Raw genomic sequence first — 23111 nt, 5'->3', positions numbered from 1 at the left:
TTTAAAAAAAAAAAAAAAATTGACCGAAGTTAAAAAAAAAAATCTGAATGTTGAATGTGAAGAAACATCACTTATTTTTTTTTTTTTTGGGTGATTTTCATATTAAAAATATTATTATATTTATGCCATAAAAATTAACCTAGAAATTAGAAATACATTTATTTTAATTTATTATTTTGTATTGCTTAAACATTGAAATAAACAACTTTTAGAATTTTAAATAAGTCGATATATTCTTGACTTGTTGAGAATGAAGTGTGATTATCATATTTTTTACACACGCTAAACTAAAATTATCTCTTCCTTAACAAGAACGACGAGACAAAGATTTAACCAAGAGATTTGTACTCGTTTTGCCTAATAATACAGTTAAAATTCATGCTCTTCAATGGAGTAAAGGCGGCTATTCAATCTTTGGGTTCTTCACCATTTAGGCTGTATTGATTTTTGTTTTCTTGAATGGTATTTCGGCGATTACTTCTGGGAAAAGATTTATGCAATTTCACCCTGTTAACGAGAAATTTCGGCCAAGTAAATGAAATATTTTATCTTCATTTACAGCTTCATTTTCCTTTTTTCACTGGGGTCGCTGTAATCCATCTGTAATAATCCCGTTATTGTTTCGATCAGATCTGAAAGGATTCCTTACACGATATGTGAATAGCTGTTTCTTCCTACAAATTTCGTTTGCTTTTTCGAAATTTTGAGATGGGCTATTTGCCAAGAGTGACGATGGAAGATTGTTCAGTCGTGCATTGCCTTATGAGGTAATTCAAGAATCTTCTTTGAGTTTTTACTGTTTATTCTTTCTGGGATTTTTTTGGTATTTTTACTTGATTTTGCTTTTGGAGGAAACGTGAATTGATCTTGTTGTATGATGAAGCAGTAACTTTACCCTTGTCTGGGCAGTTCATGGGGTTCTTTTCTTGATTTGGTTAAGGGGGGTTGATGATTTACAATGTTTATGATCTTCTGTGATTTTTTTTATTGGAAAAAATATTGCTTGTTGATGATTAGATTCTCAAATCAGTTTCTTAACGTATTTTTTTAGCACATGAAAATAAGATCTTCACATTCATTGAGTTAATGGACCACAAATGTAGCCATTGTTTTCTCGTACAATCTCTACCACTTCGAAACCATGCTAGACTCAGTTTGATTAAAATTTTCCCGTTTTTGTGGTTTGTTTCAGTACTCATGCCGTATGACACTATGGAATCAATCACTTGTTGAGGGCATTAATTCCTTACAGATGAATTCCACTTCCATCAATAACATGGAATATAATTCTTCTGTAACTGGGACTAGTCGTCCTCATCCCCTATCTAGAAAACCGCATGGATATGAAGGGAACTCATCTGGATCTCCTGCGGTTACTACAGAACAAGAGACTAGTAGAACCTGTATTCCTACCTCAGGGATCGTTTCAAAACACACTTATGAAACGCTCCATTCCAATATGCTGGAAAATGGAGACCAAAGTAGATTCAACAAACTAAGAGAGAAAATTCATGACCCTGGTGATGTAGATATTGAATCGGGACAATATAATGCTCAGAAGCAGGATTTAATTTTGGCTTCGAAAAGGAATGATGAAAAGAATCACACCTCCAATGGTCTTTTGGAATCAGTAGATTTTACTTTGTCTCGGGCAATAGGAGATATTGACCTTATAAATGCGTATTTGCCATCGAAATCCGGAATCGACAATTGTCCAAGTCCTCAAAATAGTTTTTACTCAGCCACACAGTACACAGAAGCCAAACAAAGCTTCACCAACACTGAAGTGAGTGAACGTGCCAGCAGTGAGGAGAAGTCTGGTGAAAGTGGGGAAGTCAGCAACTCCTGTGATTATGTTAAGAGTAGGAAGACTAGAATCAGATGCAGCACTGGTAGTGATGTTAGTGATGAGAGCAGCTCTAGTAGTTTTCACAGTGCAGCATACAAACCGCACAAAGCAAATGATACAATGTGGGAAGCTATTCAAGTTGTCAGATCTCACAATAATGGGGTGTTAGAGTTGAAAAATTTTAGGGTTTTCAAGAGATTGGGAGGTGGAGATATAGGCACTGTTCATCTGGCGGAATTGATAGGCACAAGATGCTGTTTTGCTATCAAAGTAATGGATAAGGAAGTTTTGGGAAGTCGAAAGAAGCTTCTCAGGGCTCAGACAGAGAGAGAAATTCTGCAATCTTTGGATCACCCTTTTCTCCCCACCTTGTATGCGCACTTTGAGACAGAGAATTTGTCATTCTTGGTGATGGAATTCTGTCCTGGCGGAGATTTGCATGCACTTCGACAAAGACAGCCTGGGAAGTTTTTTCCTGAGCATGCTGCAAGGTAAGAATTTCTTATGCTTGGTTTTTTAATCAAACTTTTGCTTGGTATACAAAATTTCATGAAATTGTCTATCATCAATATGTAACAACTAAATTGTGCCATGCCTCTCTTCAGGTTTTATGTTGCTGAAGTCCTCCTTGCTTTAGAATATCTGCATATGCTTGGGATCGTTTATAGAGATCTTAAACCTGAAAACGTTTTGGTTAGGGAAGATGGACATATAATGCTTTCAGATTTTGATCTCTCCTTGCGATGTGCTGTGAACCCTACTCTCGTGAAGTCCTCGAATATCAATTTGGAGTCGAAGAGCTCTGGATTCTGCATCGAGCCATCATGCGTCATCCAGCCATCTTGTATCCAACCTTCATGTTTTGGACCACGTTTCTTAAGCAAACCAAAAAAAGAAAAGAAAACCAAACAAAAGAGTGAAATATCCAATCAAGCCTGTGCTCTTCCAGAACTGATGGCTGAACCCACTAGTGCTCGATCCATGTCCTTTGTGGGCACGCACGAATACCTTGCACCTGAAATTATCAAAGGCGAAGGCCATGGTAGTGCAGTGGATTGGTGGACATTTGGGATTTTTTTATACGAGGTTTTGTTTGGAAGAACACCTTTTAAGGGGGCAGGGAACAGGGCCACGTTGTTTAATGTTGTTGGACAGCCATTGAGGTTTCCGGAGTCACCTACTGTTAGCTTTGCTGCCAGAGATTTGATCAGAGGCTTACTTGTGAAAGAGCCTCAGCACCGGCTGGCATATAGGCGTGGTGCAACCGAAATCAAACAACATCCATTTTTTCAGAATGTGAATTGGGCTCTTATACGTTGTGCCAGTCCTCCAGACATCCCCCCTCCATTCTTGATGCAAGATGGGAGGGCACCAGCAGCAGCAGCACGGGCAACCTCGAAGGTGCAAGGTGTTGATGTGAAGCCTTCGGGTAATTACTATGAGATTGATTTCTTTTGATATGTTTTTCATTTTAAGAGAACTCTATCTTCTTAAATAATTGTATTCAGACGGTAATTTTTTCACTGAGATGAGGTTCAAATTTTTGTTCCTTATTTGATGTATGATAAGTGTAAATTGCTGCTGTTGAATAATTATTTGTCCTTTCTTATACTGCAAGTGATTGTCAAATTGCTAATAATTGACCTACTGAACTACCCTTTTCTTTCAAGGACAGATCTATAATCTATGTATATGGATGCAGTTTTTAACGATTGCTTAACATGATAATCACCTTATTATTCTCTCTGTTTAGGAGCAGGATGTTATAAATTATTGGATTAAAAGAGTTTTATAGACACTTTTTTGTGGGATAAATACTAATGAACAACTGAATTGAATTGTTCGCATTGACTACCTTATATGAATCAATATCTAAATTGATGTTCTTTCATAGATTAGGCTAAACTGCATTGATACGTCACAAAGATTTCATTTGCATGGGAATTTGGTTATACTTATTCTAAGGTAGTAATAACTAAGAGCCAAACATAAACTTTCTTAAAAATCTCCTCCGATTACTTATGTACACAAGAAAGTAAAATATAATTCATGCCTTGGTAACCAACAAGTCAATAAAAAAAGAAAAATCAATAAACAAAAGCTTAAAATCATCACGTCCTAAGTTTGGCAATCATCTCCTCTACCAACTGAGTTGATGTCCCTGCCCTCTCCCTTCTATCAATCTCCCTCATTACCTCTTCGAACATCACATTCTTGGATTGCTGAATCTTCGAAGAACCTCCACTGGAGCGATCTCTAAGCAGTAAAAGCAAAGCTTTCGCCTTTTCTTTAGCTAGCCATGTACCATCAACGCTCAACTGTAGTAGCCCCGGTACTGCACCTTCTCTCAAAATCATTCCTCTGTATTTCTCCTTGCAGCTTTTGCATATCAACACTAGAATCCCCACTGCGTGTTCCTTGGTGGCAGCTGATCCCTCCTCCACTGCCTCCACCAAAACCTGGATCATTCCTCCAGTTTCAGAAACCTGATGTCAAAAATACTATGATATTAGATGTCTTCGTTTTGTAATGCTGACCCAAAAAAGTTAAAACTCGATTCCCTTTAAAATGCTTGGTTGTTTTGGTGATTTGTACCTGATTCAGGGCAATATCTGATGAAGAAACAATTGATTCGACCAATGCAATAGATTTCTCAGCCAAGTCTGACGATCTTTCGGACTCATAAATCAGTTGGAGCAAATAGATCAGGCCACCTGACATCACAAGAGTTGGGATGATCTGTGGTGACGTGGAGAGATTGTTCAACGTGGACAAGATATCAAGCTTGGCCTGATGGCTAATGTTATTGCAGTTAGGAAATTGTAGGTATAGGAGTTGGAAGAGAAGTTGAATCGCCCCAGATGATGCGATTTCAGGCTTGTTTGCCGAGCAAGAAGAGAGGATCAGCAAGGCTGCCAATGCGAGCTCTAGCAATGACTCATTCTCCCATTGCACGATTTTCAGAATAGCTGGTATAGCACCAGATTTAGCAATTAGAACTTTGTTCCTGAAAAGGTTTAGTATAAATATCAAACAATAAATCCATGTAAGATGGTGTGTTTATTTAAAAATCATATGCATACATTTAACACCAACCTTTCACTTCCGTAGGCTAGATTAAGCAGGGCGAAGAGAGCAGCTTGAATGGTTTCATAATTTTGTGTAGTGTGAAGCATCAAAACCAAGGAAGAAACCACTCCTTTTTCGGCTAAAATCTGCTTTTGCTTCTTGTCAAGATTGCCAATATCTCTGGCAGCCAAAACCCGAGTCTCTGCATCTCCGAATAGGAGGGCTTCCACCATGGCTGCTTCCATGGAACTACGTATTAGCCTCTTTTACTCTTCCCTTGTTTCCAAGTGTATGGTAGTTATACGAGAAGAATGCAAGAAGATATATATAACAATCACTCTAGTATATACCAATTATATATATATATATAATTGGTATATACTAGTGTGATTGCTTGGATAGGATGCAAGGTTAGCTCTACTTTATAGATGAATGAGAGGACCTTTTTTTTCTTTGTATTGTTTGAGTTAGAAGCAACGGACTATTCCCCCCTTCAGCTTTTGATTAACTACCCCAAGAGGAAATACCCTTGAGTGAATCTTTCTCTTTCCATTTATAGAAGAAACCGTCTCAGCCTTTTTAATTGTTTTAACATCAGAGCCTCTTCTCTCTAAGTTACTCATGCTAATTTAGTGGATGTTGTCTTAAAAGTTAAATATACCTCAATCAATACTAATAATTTGCATAGTAATTTTGAATTTCAGAAAAATTACATTTTTGGTCATATAATTTGTATGTTTTTAATTTTTGGTCACAACTTATTATTGGTCAATTCACGATTTTAGTCTACCAATTTGCATTTTTTTAAAAAATTTAGTCATTTTCCATTGGAGACACATCAACAATATCTGTCATTGCGTCAACAATCTCGAGTAACATGTCATCATTTACAGTGTCATGTCAACACTCTGATGAAAAATAATTAAAATCGAAAAAAATTACAAATTAGCGGACTATAACTTGATTGACAACGTGACATAGAACAAAAAATATGCAAATTTTCCCAAAGAATAATAAATAAATCATTCTTTCAATCCTAAAATAAGAGAAACATATGACCCTATAGATTTTTTTTATTATCTTATTCTTGGGAAATAATAACATTACTCTCAGCTGCTTTATCCGGAGTAACTTGTCTTATGTTGGGCACTTGTCCTGTCATCCAAAATGTAACCTCGTAAATTGTATAATTGGAAATACACAAACTGAATTCATATAATAACAAAGATTCATTATGTGACCATAATTTGAGGGTTGCCTGCGTGGAGCTGTCTCTGGATTTTATATGGCGGCTCACCATTCTATGGAAAACGGTGTTTTGCATGATCTTTACAGAAACTCCCATTGGAAGTTGCTCCTCTGCTTCCGTCTTTTTCCCGGATTTTGGTCGCCCCCAACCGACCCCAAAAGTTGGTTTTAGTGCTAGTTCTTTCAATATTGACTGCCACAACAAAATATCACCTGATACATAGATGAGTGAGCTGCCGTTCCGCAACCATCCCATCCCAAAAGTTAAATACAACTGTTTCGCACCCATTCCGCAACATAACATTAGAATTGGAACAATATTTGTCGTTCCGTTCCGGCGAACCATGGCCACAACCCTATCAATGACTATCATTTTTGGGAAAAAGGCAAGTGCCTCTTCTGGTTCTCTGTTCTGTTCATACCCAGTGATCATCGTAGTCAACAAAACAACATCCGGCTCAGAATACTCTTCAAAAAGCTGGAACAAGCATTAAGGGCCACAGATACAGTGTGATGATCGGGCCTTCCAAATGAAAACAAACGGCGAAAAAGTAACAACAATTCCCTATAATGTTTTTCCATGAAACATAATTTAATAGCACAGTTATACACAGTCCTGTGAGGCGTTCCTCAAACAGTTTCCAGGTTGTTTCAAGGGGAGTATTTTCGAAAACAGATCGATCCCCGAAAACAGAGTAATTGATGAGGCCAGTTTTGACGGTACGTGAATGCAACTGGGTCAATCATTTCACATTCTTACATGCTCCGAAAATCTTGACGGGTGGAATCATACGCTGCCGATCAACTTGTTAAATATGCAGTAGATGGCGCTTGGCGAACGGAAAAAGCAGATTTACCAGCCAATCTCAAAAGTCGAAAGTAAGCTGGGGTTGGGCCCCCTGTTGTAGTTCTGGGCTCTTCCTACAATGGGCCACCAGTTATACCAGGGACATTAAACCTACGATTCAATTAGATTGTCCAGCCCAACACACCTTTTTAGTTAATGGGGCTTCGTTCACTTTCTTCGCCACCCAGCCCGGGACCAAATCTCGTTGACTTCGTTTGCAACGGCCCAAATTTAATTCTCCCATCGAACCAGTGTCCCTTTTCTGCTTGTGGAGTTATCAACCCTGAAAATAAAATTAATTCTGAGGTAATTATTAAATTGAAAACAATGACAGACGTGCAACGGCGGAGCAAGAAGCGGAAGAGAGGAGGTCGGAGCCGTCGGAAGAAGAAGGAAGAATGCACTCCCGCCGCCGCAGCCGTTAATAATGCATCTGTATCTGTGTCTTCTTCAACTTGTGCATCTTCTGTCCTTAGAAGCGCCTCGAAATCCTCGTCTTCTTTCCTTGACAAGGTACCCTAGGTCGAAGAGTTGAGTTTAATTAGCAGATTACTTATTAACACTTTTGTGAGGTTTTTTTTGCCTTTTTATCTTGCAGATGAAGGCAAAATTATCGGGAGGTTTTTTTCGCATGATTAATGAGAAGCTGTACACTTGCTCGTAAGATTTTTTTGTAAAAAAATTATGTTCTTGTTTAGGTTCTTACTATTTACTTTACAGATATGCACCCAACTTCTTTATTTAGATCACAAATAAGTATCATATTTACGAGAAAATGTTGTTACAGTGTTAGTTCATGTGAGTTTTCGACAAAATTATTGAATAATTCTTTTTGGGCTTTTTCCTAGTGGAGACGAGGCTCTGAACTATTTTAAAGAGGACCCGGCATTGTTCAATGTGGTAAGTTGGATGGTCTTGTTTTATTTTTATTTTTCTTTTGATGGAAAGGAGGGGAATTGATCGTATTTATTCAGCGTGAAATCATGTGGAATAGAATAATACATGAACTATGGGTAGGCAGACCATCAGTGATTCATTTGTTGATTGAGACTGTATTTATACTGATGATTCTTGGTGGTTGTGGCTTTTAGCCAAGAACTAAGCAAGAGACTTTGTTTGCAGAGTTTCTGTTTTATTCGACAGATGTGATTTGTCACCGTGTAGTTTCCATTAATCTTTGCATTCATAACATTGCACCTAAGGCGTAAATCTCAATCTGAGTACTCGGTTGATTGTATCCCGAGTAAAATTGAAATACAAGCTGCATAAAAAATAATCTACGACTCTTGCAGATTTCATGGCTCATTTTTGGGAACTTTCTCCAACTTGAAGAGTGCGGACAATTTTGTGATTTTGGTTCTAATGGCAGGATAAACATTGTTATGTTGTTGCCTACCCACAGTTATGTATTCCATTCCACATGATTTTCGGACTGAATAAAAAACTCTACCTCGAGAATTGACCACTAAAACAATTATTGATGTCGAAACATCGATGGTAGTGGTGATTTGATTTCATGCCATTTTCCAAGAAGATATATGCTGTCCACCAGTGTGATGTTTGTAAAAGGCCTCATTATGTGCTGAACTATGCCTATGATAGTGTATAGCATTCTATATTTGATCAACATAGCTGCCCTTTAGTACAATGATTGACGGCGCACACTGCCAATTTCAATTGCTTTTTAAAGTATATGTATACTTTTACCTCTTTAGAGTATTGCTTCTAGAGTTTCTTCGTTTTTTTCCTCTTTATTTTTCAGTTGTTTGAGGTGTGCATGTATAGGATTGTATTTGGTTTTCTACAGAAATTTTATCTACAATATATTCTGAAATTCTGCTTCATTTATCCACAACTCTCTACTCCTGGACTTAACATGCTGCAACATAATTTTCCCACCCACTTTGCCAGTATCATTCAGGGTACCAAGAGCAAATGTCCCATTGGCCTGTCCAACCTAATGATATTATCATAAAATGGATAAATGATCGCAGCCCTTCTTTAGTTGTGGTGGATTTTGGGTGTGGTAAGAATCCTAAACCTAGATAAACGATCTCATTTTTGCCATGTTGCTTGTTAAAGTCAGTTTTACTGTAATATTCAGGTGATGCACGTCTGTCAAGAAGCGTGAAGAATAAAGTTTTCTCGTTTGATCTTGTCTCAAATGATCCTGCGGTGATTGCATGTGATATGTCCAATGTAGGTGCCTATCCTTTTCCTTGTCTATTTCTCTTTGGGCTGGTCAATTTGGGATTGTTGCCCCATGCTTTGGTTAATATGATAAGTTTTCTATGATGATTCCCTAACAGATGGAAAGTTTTGTGCTTGAAAAGTCTTCTACTTTCTTGAAAATTGAGTTACTCCCTTTCTTTCTTTCTTCTTCTTCTTCTTCTTCTTTATTTTGTGCAAGTATGAAGTCTTGTACTCTTGTCTTGAACTTAGTCGCTGACAATTGTTCACACAGACTCCCCTCGACACTTCTTCTGTAGATGTTGCTGTCTTTTGTCTCTCCCTCATGGGTACCAACTTTCCCAATTATCTTCAAGAAGCAAACAGAGTTCTTAAGCATCGGTATGCCTTTTAAATGTTTGGACTTTTATAATTTTTGGCGCATTCTCATAAAGCAAATCTAATTGACTGTTTACAGGGGGTGGCTTTTAATAGCAGAAGTGAAAAGCAGGTTTGATCCCAACACAGGGGGAGCAGACCCAAACGAATTTGTAAAATCTACATGCGAGCTAGGATTTACATCCATGACTCAGGTAATAACTAATAAGTCGTATTCTGTTCAACGCGAAAAGAATTTCATAATCTTTATTAAAAAAATGTCTGTTCCTTGCAGGACTTCTCCAATAAAATGTTCTTGCTTTTCTACTTTCAGAAGAAGGTTTCATGCTGATATACTGTTGTATTTTGAATATTCTCATCGCAGCCGATGGATGAGTTCTTCGCAGTAACTGTTTTTAATCTTGCTTGTTGTGTAGGAGAAACAAAGACCAAAAGAGCAGCGGATTAAGTGGCCTGAATTGAAGCCTTGTTTATACAAACGTCGATGAGCTATGCTTCATTTGTTCAGAATCTGATGCTGCACGATTTAAGCTGCTTATTTCTTACTTTCGGAAATTGTATGCTTTAAATTAATTATATGAAATTACAAAAACAAAAATGAAAGGCTATAGTTTCCCGACTTCATTATTTTAGAGTTATATTGATAACATGATGGAGTGATTATTAATCAAATGATAAATAACACCATTTTATTGTATAAAAAGTAAAACTGGGTAATTATTTAAGCATTTTTTAAGGGAAATTATGAAGTGTTTGGTTGGATTTTTTAAGACTGAACAAATATAAAACAAAATGACACATAAATTAAAAACATATTTGTAATGTGATGAAATGCGAGACAAATTCTTAAAAGAGAACGCGAGAAAGAAAGAAGATCAATTCTATCAAATTAATTGGAGTAGGTCTTTTGTGAGATGGTCTCACCAATCTTTATCTGTGAGACGGGTCAACTCTACCGATATTCACACAAAAAAGTAATATTCTTAACATAAAAAGTAATATTTTTACATGGATGAACCAAATAAGATATTTGTCTCACAAAATACGACCCGTGAGACGGTCTCACACAAATTTTTGCCAATTAATTGAGGGCTTGGAATTTTCTTGCACATAGTCAAAGCCAAAAACAAATCACCGACTGATTCCACAAGATTCAGGAGGAAACTTCTTCTCCCCGTTCCTTTTTTACTAACCAAATACTGAAACTACTCCCCCACATTTAGTTTTGTTCAACAACCATCTTTAAATTCACTATCCTCTGTCACTCCACTATTTATAGCAAATGTGGTCATATTTTTTTGTATGTTTTTAATTTAATGCTAGCGTCTATTTACACGAGTTGTGTGCTTATAAAATTGAAATTTTTTTTATTTTTAAATAAATGATTTTCTACATTTTTTATATTAAGAGTGATGAACTATCTAAATATTTAAAGCTTAAGATTTTATTTATTTTGGACCTCGTTCATTCCACAATCAAATGTTTCTCTAGAAAAAATATATATAACGCTGGAAATTCGATAAAAACAGATGAAATTATCTACTCTAATTCGTGTTTCGTTTTGTATTATAACGAGTATACAAATAATTAGAATTAACAGTGCGTCGTTCCACCAAGATCAACTCATAAGATAATTCACAACAAATAGTTGAACTTATTCTTTGGAATGAAATTTTAAACCATACATCAGTCATGTCAAATAACGTAAGAATTTGTTTTAGAAAAAGATTATTGATTTCACATAAGATGAAAGTGTAAGATGAGATGGAATGGATTACGCTACATTTTATGGGATCAAAATGCCAAAAAATAAAACAAAATTCACATTAATTAATCATAAAAAAGGAAGCACGAATCTGATTGGAAACGGGTGGAATCGTCATCATTTCTCGAGTTGCCTTGTCCCCTATGCAACCATCCATTTCCATGTGCACTTTTTAATTGTTTCTCTCCTTTTTTTCTTCGGTAAATTGGCCTTCACTCCTCGGTCAGTCTCTGGCTACTTTTTTAATACCACATTTCCACATGAAGTGTACTACATTTTCACATGAAGTGTATCATATTTTGTATGATATAGTACCACAATTTTGTGGGTAGAGAGTGAACCCAAAAAAATATTTTGATCAAGGATTTTTCACCAACTTTCTCTTTTTTTTTAACTTAGAAGTAAAATAAATAATGTATTATTACATCTTAATATTTTTCCCCAAATGGGCGTCTAGTATATTCCCCATTTTGCCCTCCTCTACCCCAAAATCCCCATTCTTTTTCAAATGGGCATCTACTTTATTCCCCATTTTGCCCTTCCACTGTACACCCGCCCCCCCAAAACAAATCCCCATACTCTGCCTCACGTATATATATTACATGTTAAAATATAGTACTTCAAGAAGACAAAATACAGACCCCTTCCTGATCCTGACTCGGGCAGACGGGCTCAATCCAATTCCTCCGCGACTTTGTCTATCTTCGCAGATTTTTGAGTACGGGAAATAGTACAACGCGGTGATACAAGACGTAAAATTAAACAAACTAACCCCACTTCATTTAGAAAACATTACTCCTTTTTGTACTTCATACCCATCCAAGATTACCTTTTTCTTGATTGGTTTTGGATTTTGGGAGCACCCTTTCATCTGTTTTCTGGCGATATTCATTGATGTGTTCTGTTTATGAAGGATCTTTGGTGGGTGTGAATCGGTGAGGTCATCAGGGTTGCATTATTTTTTGGTTGCAAGAACTGTGACACTCGTGTTTCAGATTCAGTGATCTCTGTTCAAGATTTGGGGTATGGGTTTTTGACCTTTTATATAGTAAATGCTGCTGGGTAGTGATATGATTGCTTGTGGGAGTATTTCATATGCGTTTTGCGTGAAATGCTGGACTAAGAGTGAAAGTTTTTAACTTGGTGATGTTTTGGAGTAGATGGTAGCTTTTGTTGTGTATTGAAGTTGAGAGGAATAGCGAGTGAAGAATGGGATCTGGAAATGGGTTTTACTCAGGGGCTGAGTTTTGTTTAGACTTCAAGTGGTTGATTGATCCCAAGCTTCTTCTTGTTGGACCCAAGATTGGAGAAGGAGCTCATGCCAAAGTGTACGAGGGAAAGTAAGTTGACTTATCTTCTGTCTGAATCTTGATCTCTAATCCTGAGAAAAGAGCTGAAAATTAGGAAATTATACAAGGAATTGGTTACCTTGCTTCAAGATTTGTGTGTTTCTTGTAATTTTAACTTTGACTTAACAAGAGGTTGAAATTATCGTTTAATGTTTGCCAAGATTTAAATATCCAGCAAAACTTTTACCTGAGAATCTAAATCGCGCATTACTAAATATATCGGTCCGTTTGTGTTGTACTCGAAGATATTGTATTTATGAATTATGATTTCAAATTGTATGATATAGGATGATATTTTCATTTTGTTAACTAGGTTGTTGCTCTGGAACATATATTTTGCTATATTGGCTGATCATGAAGAAATTAACTTGCCTTCTATTAATCACAATCTTTCAGATATAAAAACCAGAATGTGGCCATCAAAATTGCTCACAGAGGAGAAAAGCCCGAAGAGATCGCTAAGAGGGACGCCAGGTTTGGAAGAGAAGTTGAGATGCTGTCTCGAGTCCAACACAAGAACTTGGTCAAGGTTGTGTTTTACATTTGCTATTTGCACTTATAATCCTGGATGCCGTGTCCTTTTTAGGCTAAGAACTTCTGCATGAGAAACCTAAAAAATGGCACTTGAAGTTTTTGGTTGGAAGTTATTGGCAGCCTCCTTTTGGTCTGCCCCTGCTTCCATTTTGGTGATCATAAAAATTGTCGGTGTCTGAGACTATATTGTTATGATACAGTTTATCGGAGCTTGTAAAGAACCTGTGATGGTGATAGTAACTGAGCTTCTCCTTGGTGGGACTTTGCGGAAGTACTTGCTAAATATGAGGCCAAGGTGTCTGGACATGCGAGTTTCCGTTGGATTTGCTCTCGACATAGCTCGTGCCATGGAGTGTTTGCACTCACACGGAATTATACACCGTGACCTGAAACCTGGTATGTTTCATTTTCTCTTCTTTGGGTTGTCAGATGCATATGAAAACCAGTCTACTTTGTGTCTGTCACATTTATCATATATCGAACTATTGTGGTGATCATCAAAATACATGCGTATTCTTTTATGTGACATTGATTTAATAGAAATGATTAGATATTGTTACAACCTGATTTCCAGCCCGTCTGGGCAAGAGAAGTTATAGTTTTACCCCCCTGCAAAATGCTCTGGGAGAGCATCTCATGTCTTTAGTAAGTCCACGGTTCCGGTTTTGGAATCGAAACCATTCTGGTTTTCGAGATACAGTTCCGGTTTTGGTTTTATGGATCTTGGGAGTGGTGGTCGGGTCTACGCTCGTGTATTAATATATAACAGAAGTACTCAATTTTTTCTGCAGAAAACTTACTCTTGACAGCAGATCATAAAACTGTAAAACTCGCGGATTTTGGTTTAGCAAGAGAAGAAACATTGACAGAAATGATGACGGCCGAGACTGGAACCTATCGCTGGATGGCTCCGGAGGTACTTTATCAATTTTTTTCCATTATGTACGATTTTTGTGGTCAACGTTAGTACTGAAAAATTCTTCAATTTTTTCAAAAATATTGGTTCCAGCTCTATAGCACAGTCACCTTGAGACGTGGAGAAAAGAAGCATTACAACCATAAGGTGGATGCTTACAGTTTCGCAATTGTGCTGTGGGAACTGATACATAATAAGTTACCCTTTGAAGGCATGTCAAATTTACAAGCAGCCTATGCCGCGGCTTTTAAAGTAAAAATCACCTTCTGTCTCTCCGATATACGAATTTTCTTAGACCAAAATAAACCAAACCATGTTCTAATTTGTTATTTGTCTCTTATTTCTGATCAGAATGTAAGGCCAAGTGCAAATGATCTACCAGAGGATTTAGCTTTAATAGTGACTTCATGTTGGAAAGATGATCCGAACACTCGGCCCAACTTCACTCAGATAATACACATGCTCCTGCATTATCTATCAACAATTTCACCACCAGTTTTGCCACAAATGATTTTCTCTTCCCAGAACATCACCTTCCCGCCAGAGTCTCCAGGCACAAGCTCGTTGATGGCTAAATGTGACGACACGAGCTACACACCCAAGACACCGATGGAAAACAAGCCAAGAGGGTTCTTCTGTTTTAGCATGTGCTGCTAGTCTTCGCCAAACATGGTCGATATTCTTGAAATTTTCTTGAATGAAGTCGCATCATAACAATTGTGTTCATCTGCGACAAGATGATATATGAGGGGGAGGAAAGATTGAATCCAATGTTGATTATAATCAAAGAATTCATTTGTAATGCAAGTTAATCCAAGGGTCATTGTGCAATGCAATGCACGTGTTACAGTCAAATCAGTTATCCCATCACCAAATGTCCTTTCTGTATGCTAACTGGTAAGGGAATCCAAGACACACTAGATTTTAATTCTGAATATTTATTTAATATAAAAAATCAAATATTAAATCATGTTCTTTAAGTTGGTTGGAATCCTATATAAAGAAGTAAATTTTTAAAAAAGAATTTATTGTAAAAGATCTAAATAATAAACAGTTAAAAATATTGGACAACTCTAAGAATTAAAAACACTCTTATAATTTTATTATATGTTGTAAATATATTCTTCACATAAATAACTATTTATATTATTTCATAATATCTTATATATATTTATTTATTTCATAATATCATATATATATATAAAATAAAAAATTTACTGTTCCTTATTTTTAAGGGAAAAACCTAATTGGTTATCCTAAAACGCTTTTGGCAAATGGTGTCTCCAACATTCTATTAATAACTTGGAGGGCAAGTCTTACGTAACCAGAGACAATTTCCTGACCCACTGCGAAGTTCTGTCCGAGGCTGAGGCTCGGAGTTAGCTCCGGTAAAACGTGGGCCCGCGGTGCGGCGCGTTTATGTCGATCTCATACTCACACATGCCTCGGGTTCAAATATGACGAGACTCGTTCCAAACCAAAGCGGGAGTTTCCCGCTCGTTTACCAATGACTCACAAAGCTAGGTAGAGAGAAGAGGGAAGTTCAGTCTCTTCGCAGCTTCGAACGCATTCTGATCACCGTTGTGCTTATTTTGTCCTAAATCATGGCTAGGTAAATTGAGACATGGATTTCTATGTGAATTTGTAGTTTTCCCTTTAAGTTATTGGAATGGAAAGGGGATAATCTAATCTTGGATTACCAATCGAAGATTTTGAATGTGAATGGTTCCTTCTTTTCTTTTTTCCTGGGAATGCTTCAAAGTGATTTAATGGGTAGAGAATGTATCGGGTACACTTACATTTTTTCGTTCTTGATTTAAGATTTCTGGGTTTCGATTATTAGCCACGATAGTACCTAAGAAAGAGTTAGGAGCTGTACTTATGAGCTCAATCAAAAGATAATATTTTATTGAATATGCCTTCAATTTGTTTTTGTTTTTAAGTTTTTGCCGAAACTTTTAGACCTCTTTACTCTTTAGGAGGGAGTGTCGGGAAGGGTTTGGGGGTGTAGAAATGGGTGTTCTATATTGCAAATTAAGAAGTGAAGGGCAATATCATCACAATAGCTGGAAATATTTTGTAGAATCGAAATCAGCGAAATGGGTTTTTGTTTAGATGAATGTATGTTGTGTAGTGGGTTGAAATGTTGTTTCTGGTTTAATCTTGGCAATCTGAGAGCGATATTTGTTATCTTCCCGAGTTAAAGTTGATTACTTTTCAATTCAAAATCGAGGGACCACCATAAATTTAGAGGATTATCTCGACTTCATTTCTGTAACAGTTGGTTGAGTCTTAAAAATGTGCTCTTCTTGATGCTGCATACGCACGCCCTTTTAGCATAAAGTTTAGCTGTCTTTTTTCCTTTCACATCTGCAGGTATGGTATCATGCACAACTTTAACTTCTAGGTTGAAGTTCCGCAGCTGTTTCTTGTGAATGCATTTATTTTTTTGGTTCAAATGTGTTTCTTTTGTTTAGCTTGGCCGTATAAATGGTGCAGGACATGGCTTATTGATGGCAAAGGAATTGCAAAGAAAGTGAAAAATGCAGGTCTTCCGGCTGCATACCAAATCAAAGATTGTGGAGCAAATAAGGAATGTCCAAATTGTCATCATCGCATAGACAATATAGATGTGAGCTCCAATATTTTTAACAATCCGACTAGTTTTCCGACTATTAAGCATAAAATAAAGTCTCAATTTTTATTCATGGGTCCCAATTTTTCATCCTGTTCAAAATAGAGTTCGTAATATGAAAGTTATAAGACAATATCTTATTCGATATTTAACAACTGAAATTTTCTCGTGACTTGAATGTTGGTGAATTCCACGGAGCTGGCTCCGTTGTGGCTAAAATTGGTTATTCTTGTGAAATTAATATGTACACCCTCCCCCTATTCAGGTTTCTCATGAATGGCCTGGCCTTCCTGTTGGTGTGAAGTTTGATCCCTCTGATGTTGAGCTGTTGGAACATTTGGCTGCAAAATGTGATGCGGGGGATTCAGAACCACACTTGTTCATTGATGAATTTATCCCAACTCTAGAAGGCGACGAGGGCATATGTTACACTCACCCCGAAAATCTTCCTGGTGAGTTGGCTCGCTCTTAACTTGTGGATCTGTGAGTTATATTGTTTCTTCTCTTAATAATTCATCAAGTACAAATGTTTCAGGTGCTAAAAAAGATGGAAGTAGTGTTCATTTCTTTTACAAAATTATTAATGCATATGCTAGTGGTCACCGGAAGCGCAGGAGAATCAAAGGTCAAGAAAGCACGATAAAGGCGCATGTTCGCTGGCATAAAACTGGGAAGACCAAACCCGTGATGGAAGATGTAGTGCTGAAAGGTTTTAAGAAAATTATGGTACTTTATGCACCCTCGAAAAAGGGGTCCAAGCCTGATAAATGTAACTGGGTCATGCACCAGTACCATCTTGGTGCTAATGAAAATGAACAAGAAGGAGAATACGTGATTTCCAAAATTTTCTATCAGCCACAGAAGGAGACTGAGCATAATGAAACTCCCATTGTAAAAGAAGAAACTGACTTGGGGTTGGTTCAGGCTATTCCGAAAACTCCCAAGATGTCTACTCCTGATCCTCCCCGACCACACGATACTCCCTCTTTCAACGGTGGCTCAGATGATTATTTGATAAAGTCGTTTGTCCAGGTTGGTGAAACTTTCACTCCTTGAAGTAATGTGATTATCATGTTTTTTAAGCAACTGAATTGGGTTTTGGCATAATATAATGGAATTTCCACACAGTAGTAACCTGTTGTATTCTTGTGTAGAACGCAAAGGATCTCAAAGACCTATCAGATCCTCCGTCTGGTTTTTGGCTTGAGGATGAAGTGGAATATGCCACTTGCCTGGCGGGAGAATCGCAAGCTGCTGACTTTGTTGGTGTAGACTCACTATTTTGCAATGAAATAATTGATTCTGACACTATGTTTGGTAATCCAAGGCCACATAACTCCTCTTTAACTCAAGAGGGTGGCAATGTAAGAGATGTCACTGCTTCCGGTGGAATATCTGATCTCGACAATATTGAACTCGATACTCCCCCAGATTTCAATCTTTCAGTAAACCCTTTATCCTTTTAATGTTTTTTACACCATCTCTTGAGTTTGTTTGCATAAATTTTAGAATTTTGTACTGTGCCATGCTGCAGGATTTACAGTATGCCTCTCAAGACAGTGTGTTTGATTGGTTGAATCAGTTATAGATTGTCAAGAACTTTCACATGATGGCAATTGAAAAACGAATCGTCTACCTTTCCTATTCAGGGCACTTAACATTCAAAAACTGGGGGAAGAAAATTAACACGAAGGAGGAAAAAATAAAGAAAAATGTCCATTCACATTGTAATCTGGCTGGCTTTCCGGGCAAACACCTACCGCTGTATTTGCCTGTATTTTCAGCTTAGCACGTCAGAATCTACTGAAATGTTTAGAGTTCTCTGCTACCGACTGATCGATTATGAAGAAATACTAGTCCAGTTTTGGTGTTTCATGGCTTGACGACGTTTGATCTGAAATTATATGGAGTTATATGCTCCCTCCCTTCAGATCCCTTGAATATTACACCTGTGTAAAGCATTATGGTTCAAGACACAACCAACTTAAGAATTCATAATTCATGTGTATGGAATGCTGGTGTGAATTTAAAAATGCATCTTTACTTCGATGCTTTCCTCTCTTTCGAAGGTATGTATGGTTTGGTTTTATGTTGTGAGATATTTTAAAATTGTTAAAATTTGTTTGTACTCTATTTTCTTTACCTTGAATTTTGCGTAGGGATTGAAAGATATTACTTTCTCTGGATTTAAAATGCTCCGTGATGAATCCCACGATATTCCTTCACCGTTAGGTGATTTGTTCAGTGATTCAGATGCTTGGTTTGGGACAAAAATAGAAAATGTTCTCTGGCCACTCGTTCGATTCTAAGGTTACAATGTGGCGTCATTGTATATATATACTAGTTACTCTGCACACGCGGTGCATGTATGTACAGTCTTTTTTATAATTATCGATGGACTAAAGTGACATTTGATGAATTATCGAGGGATTAAATTGTTATTTGAATTATTGAAATTAAAAAAATTAAAAAAAAATGTGTTTGTTGAAATAAAAAAATAAAAACAAAAGTGTAATATTGATATTATATAAAGGCAAAATTGAAAGAAAATTGTGATGTCCATTTTTGTCTCTATTAGACACAATTTTTATGATGCATGGAAAATTGATTAAATAATTTCGGTCAACTTTTTTTTTAAGAAAATAACTTCATTAAATGTATTTGAAATATACTTGATGAGATCATTTTCTAAAAAAAAAAAATTGACCACGATTAAAAAATAAAATACTCCCTTTTATGTATAGTATAGATATTGCTTGTAGGTTCATTTTGATATTTTATATTTTAATAATAGATATTAAATATTATTATATTAACATCAACTATGTAGTTGTATAGCATGACCTTTATGTACAAAGTTCATGACTACATTATAAAAATATAACAATGAAAACCATCAACTAATTACACAATTTTACTAGAAAGACTAAAATCGATTCTCAAAATATATAATTATATGATTATAATTTATTGACAAATGATTAATTACCAAAAAAAAAAATCAGACTTCAATTCATAATAAAATGGACATTTTGTCTTCTCTATTTTTATACCCCAAACTGGAATTGGATTCAAATTCACGTGATCGTTTCGGTTTCTTGCATGTGGTAAATGATCAGGAAAAGCGCCACATCAAAGAGCTCCTCCTGCCACCAAAGTTCTTCCTTATGGCACCACTGCTCAAATCTCCAAGCTCTGAAACAGATTCACGCTTTCATGATCGTTAATGGTTTTAACTCCAATCGCTCTGCTCTCAGAGAACTCATTTTTGCAGCTGCTATTGCGGTTCAATCTACTATCCAATATGCCCACCAATTGTTCGCTCAAATTTCTGAACCAGACCTGTTTATGTGGAACACTTTGCTCCGGGGTTCAGCCCAGAGCTCTAAACCTCAACTAGCAATTTCGCTTTATGCCCAGATGGAGAAACTTCGAGTGCAACCTGATCATTACACATTTCCTTTCGTACTCAAGGCGTGCACCAGACTTTCTTGGATTGGCATAGGTTGTGCAATGCATGGAAAAGTAACAAAACACGGGTTTGAGTGGAATAAGTTTGCCCGGAATACACTTATTTACTTTCATTCAAATTGTGGGGAAATAAGGGTTGCGAGAACGCTGTTCGATGGCTCGGCGCAGAGGGATGTCGTTGCTTGGTCTGCTTTGACTGCGGGATATGCCAGGAAGGGGGAGTTGCATATGGCAAGGTTGCTGTTTGATGAAATGCCGGTGAAGGACTTAGTTTCTTGGAATGTGATGATCACGGGGTATGCGAAGCAAGGCGAGATGGAGTGTGCAAGGGAGTTGTTTGATGTGGTTCCTAAAAAAGATGTTGTTACATGGAATGCCATGATTTCAGGTTATGTAGAAAGCGGGAAGCACAAAAAAGCATTGGAGATGTACGAGGAGATGAGGAGCGCTGGGGAGAGTCCCGATGAAGTGACAATATTAAGTCTTTTGTCCGCGTGTACAAATATAGGAGCGTTGGATGTTGGAAAGAAGGTACATAGCTCCATTTCGGAGATGGACAATGGAGTCATGAGTGTTTTTGTCGGTAATTCTCTCATTGACATGTACGCCAAGTGTGGAAGCATGGGCAAGGCACTTGATGTATTTCAATGTATGAGAGATAGGGATGCCTCATCATGGAACTCTATAATCGTAGGATTGGCTTTTACTGGTTATATGGACAAATCCATTTCTCTTTTCGAGGAGATGAGAAAGACGAAGTTTGAGCCCAATGAGATTACGTTTATTGGTGTACTGATTGCTTGTAGTCATGCTGGGCGAATTGATGACGGTCGTACATACTTCAATATGATGAAAGATGTTTATCATATACAGCCAAATGTTAAGCACTATGGCTGCATGGTAGATTTGCTTGGGCGTGTCGGGTTGTTGAATGAAGCATTTGAATTTATTAACACAATGGAAATTGAACCAAATGGTATTATTTGGAGGACATTACTAGGAGCTTGTAGAATACATGGTAATGTAGAGCTTGGGAAACACGCTAATGCACAGCTACTCAGATTAAGAGAAGACGAAAGTGGCGATTATGTGTTATTGTCGAACATCTATGCTTCAGGTGGGGAGTGGAGTGGGGTTGAAAATGTGAGAAATTTGATGGATTCAAGAGGGGTGAAGAAAGAACGCGGTTTTAGTTTAGTTGAAAAGAAAAATGCTGAGCTCCTTCATTTTTCGGTTTCTTGAGAAAGAATCTGGTTTTCCTTGATAGATTCTGAGGTCTACATCTGTTCGGTATGCCAAATACTTCAAATTTGATCCACATATTTGTATCATAAAGCTCGTTTGATGTGAGTACATTGACTGAATGAATATATCACAATCAGTATGGAATACAAAGAAATACTTTTTTGACTAGTGTTGTACAATAGTAGAACTACACCGAAATCCATATAAAAAATAAAGNCTCATCATGGAACTCTATAATCGTAGGATTGGCTTTTACTGGTTATATGGACAAATCCATTTCTCTTTTCGAGGAGATGAGAAAGACGAAGTTTGAGCCCAATGAGATTACGTTTATTGGTGTACTGATTGCTTGTAGTCATGCTGGGCGAATTGATGACGGTCGTACATACTTCAATATGATGAAAGATGTTTATCATATACAGCCAAATGTTAAGCACTATGGCTGCATGGTAGATTTGCTTGGGCGTGTCGGGTTGTTGAATGAAGCATTTGAATTTATTAACACAATGGAAATTGAACCAAATGGTATTATTTGGAGGACATTACTAGGAGCTTGTAGAATACATGGTAATGTAGAGCTTGGGAAACACGCTAATGCACAGCTACTCAGATTAAGAGAAGACGAAAGTGGCGATTATGTGTTATTGTCGAACATCTATGCTTCAGGTGGGGAGTGGAGTGGGGTTGAAAATGTGAGAAATTTGATGGATTCAAGAGGGGTGAAGAAAGAACGCGGTTTTAGTTTAGTTGAAAAGAAAAATGCTGAGCTCCTTCATTTTTCGGTTTCTTGAGAAAGAATCTGGTTTTCCTTGATAGATTCTGAGGTCTACATCTGTTCGGTATGCCAAATACTTCAAATTTGATCCACATATTTGTATCATAAAGCTCGTTTGATGTGAGTACATTGACTGAATGAATATATCACAATCAGTATGGAATACAAAGAAATACTTTTTTGACTAGTGTTGTACAATAGTAGAACTACACCGAAATCCATATAAAAAATAAAGCATGTAAAATCAAAGACAAGGTTGTATCTTTCGGAATAAACGAACGATAAGAACACACTCAACGCTTGATTTGAGTGTATAAATTTCTCTAGCAGAATCATTTTTTAGAGAGGGTAACAGCTGACAATGATATCAACAGCATAAGCACAAGAATTGCTAAGAAGGATCCCACTAAAGCGCCAGACACGCGCTCACAGAAGGCGTTGTACTCTTGGCAGATAGCAAACCAGTTGACCCGAGGATTCCCATTGTGAGCCAAATACACGATGGCTGTTGCTGCAGATGCCCCAGAAATCAAAAGAGCCGATATTACCTACAAGAAGATGCAATTTGTATCAGTTGCATTACTCTCATGAGAAAGACAATATTCATGGTAATCCCAAAATAAGATTTATCCGTGATTCTATATCTGAATCATTACCATGTCAAGTATGATTAACACTGCCCTGGTTACTTTTGCACCAGTCTTCAGAATGTGGAATATGGATAGCACGAGCGAAAGAACCAGGTATGCACTTGCTATTGCATTTGCAACCACGAAAAACCTGTGGCACAAAACACATGTAGCCTATTCAACATATTAGCAAAGATATGGAATGGACCTC

At 37.1% G+C, this 23111-nt stretch overlaps 8 protein-coding genes across 10 annotated transcripts in view; 6 read left to right on the top strand and 2 right to left on the bottom strand.

The window, feature by feature from the left end:
* The first annotated feature begins 276 nt into the window (after positions 1-276).
* LOC140969414 (serine/threonine-protein kinase D6PKL1-like) lies at positions 277-3460 on the top strand. 3 transcript variants are annotated; one of them, XM_073430747.1, is made up of 4 exons: positions 277-462; positions 631-767; positions 1193-2340; positions 2455-3460. In XM_073430747.1, the coding sequence occupies exons 3-4, from the start codon at positions 1205-1207 to the stop codon at positions 3305-3307; spliced, it is 1989 nt and encodes a 662-aa protein (XP_073286848.1). In that variant the 5' UTR covers positions 277-462; positions 631-767; positions 1193-1204; the 3' UTR covers positions 3308-3460. The 3 variants fall into 3 exon arrangements, with proteins under 3 accessions (XP_073286848.1, XP_073286847.1, XP_073286849.1); XM_073430746.1 differs by having other exon boundaries at positions 277-531; XM_073430748.1 differs by having other exon boundaries at positions 283-418.
* A 322-nt stretch (positions 3461-3782) lies between these two features.
* LOC140969435 (U-box domain-containing protein 45-like) lies at positions 3783-5242 on the bottom strand. Its single transcript, XM_073430789.1, has 3 exons — positions 4946-5242; positions 4445-4856; positions 3783-4335 (listed from the first exon to the last, which is right to left on the bottom strand). Exons 1-3 carry the CDS (start codon positions 5161-5163, stop codon positions 3961-3963), a joined length of 1005 nt encoding a protein of 334 aa, XP_073286890.1. The 5' UTR covers positions 5164-5242; the 3' UTR covers positions 3783-3960.
* Positions 5243-7296: 2054 nt separating this feature from the next.
* Positions 7297-10298, top strand: LOC140969399 (ribosomal RNA-processing protein 8). The gene is made up of 9 exons (XM_073430721.1): positions 7297-7526; positions 7612-7673; positions 7862-7913; positions 8925-9039; positions 9118-9212; positions 9478-9584; positions 9661-9775; positions 9856-9900; positions 9998-10298. Exons 1-9 carry the CDS (start codon positions 7341-7343, stop codon positions 10067-10069), a joined length of 849 nt encoding a protein of 282 aa, XP_073286822.1. The 5' UTR covers positions 7297-7340; the 3' UTR covers positions 10070-10298.
* Positions 10299-12005: 1707 nt separating this feature from the next.
* Positions 12006-15075, top strand: LOC140969436 (serine/threonine-protein kinase STY13-like). Its single transcript, XM_073430790.1, has 6 exons — positions 12006-12686; positions 13092-13224; positions 13430-13625; positions 14021-14145; positions 14239-14397; positions 14497-15075. Exons 1-6 carry the CDS (start codon positions 12556-12558, stop codon positions 14800-14802), a joined length of 1050 nt encoding a protein of 349 aa, XP_073286891.1. The 5' UTR covers positions 12006-12555; the 3' UTR covers positions 14803-15075.
* A 333-nt stretch (positions 15076-15408) lies between these two features.
* On the top strand, positions 15409-18454 carry LOC140969400 (SUPPRESSOR OF GAMMA RESPONSE 1-like). The gene is made up of 6 exons (XM_073430722.1): positions 15409-15757; positions 16645-16777; positions 17046-17232; positions 17316-17812; positions 17935-18225; positions 18315-18454. Exons 1-6 carry the CDS (start codon positions 15750-15752, stop codon positions 18366-18368), a joined length of 1170 nt encoding a protein of 389 aa, XP_073286823.1. The 5' UTR covers positions 15409-15749; the 3' UTR covers positions 18369-18454.
* A 1326-nt stretch (positions 18455-19780) lies between these two features.
* On the top strand, positions 19781-21706 carry LOC140969432 (pentatricopeptide repeat-containing protein At5g15300-like). Its single transcript, XM_073430783.1, has one exon. The coding sequence runs from the start codon at positions 19892-19894 to the stop codon at positions 21491-21493; it is 1602 nt and encodes a 533-aa protein (XP_073286884.1). The 5' UTR covers positions 19781-19891; the 3' UTR covers positions 21494-21706.
* Positions 21707-21759: 53 nt separating this feature from the next.
* LOC140969403 (pentatricopeptide repeat-containing protein At5g15300-like) lies at positions 21760-22287 on the top strand. The gene has a single exon (XM_073430724.1). The coding sequence runs from the start codon at positions 21760-21762 to the stop codon at positions 22285-22287; it is 528 nt and encodes a 175-aa protein (XP_073286825.1).
* A 144-nt stretch (positions 22288-22431) lies between these two features.
* Positions 22432-23111, bottom strand: part of LOC140969402 (casparian strip membrane protein 5-like) — a 4367-nt gene continuing 3687 nt past the window's right edge. Inside the window, exons 2-3 of the mRNA XM_073430723.1 lie at positions 22928-23074; positions 22432-22819 (exon numbers count right to left, since the gene is read on the bottom strand). Of these exons, the coding sequence (XP_073286824.1) occupies positions 22604-22819; positions 22928-23074 (363 nt within the window). The 3' untranslated portion in view covers positions 22432-22603. The remainder of the gene's footprint in view (positions 22820-22927; positions 23075-23111) is intronic.

This window comes from Primulina huaijiensis, unplaced genomic scaffold (assembly GCF_012295235.1).
Source record: "Primulina huaijiensis isolate GDHJ02 unplaced genomic scaffold, ASM1229523v2 scaffold4153, whole genome shotgun sequence".
Classification (NCBI taxonomy): domain Eukaryota; kingdom Viridiplantae; phylum Streptophyta; class Magnoliopsida; order Lamiales; family Gesneriaceae; genus Primulina; species Primulina huaijiensis.
This window is presented reverse-complemented; position numbering and strand designations above follow the sequence as displayed.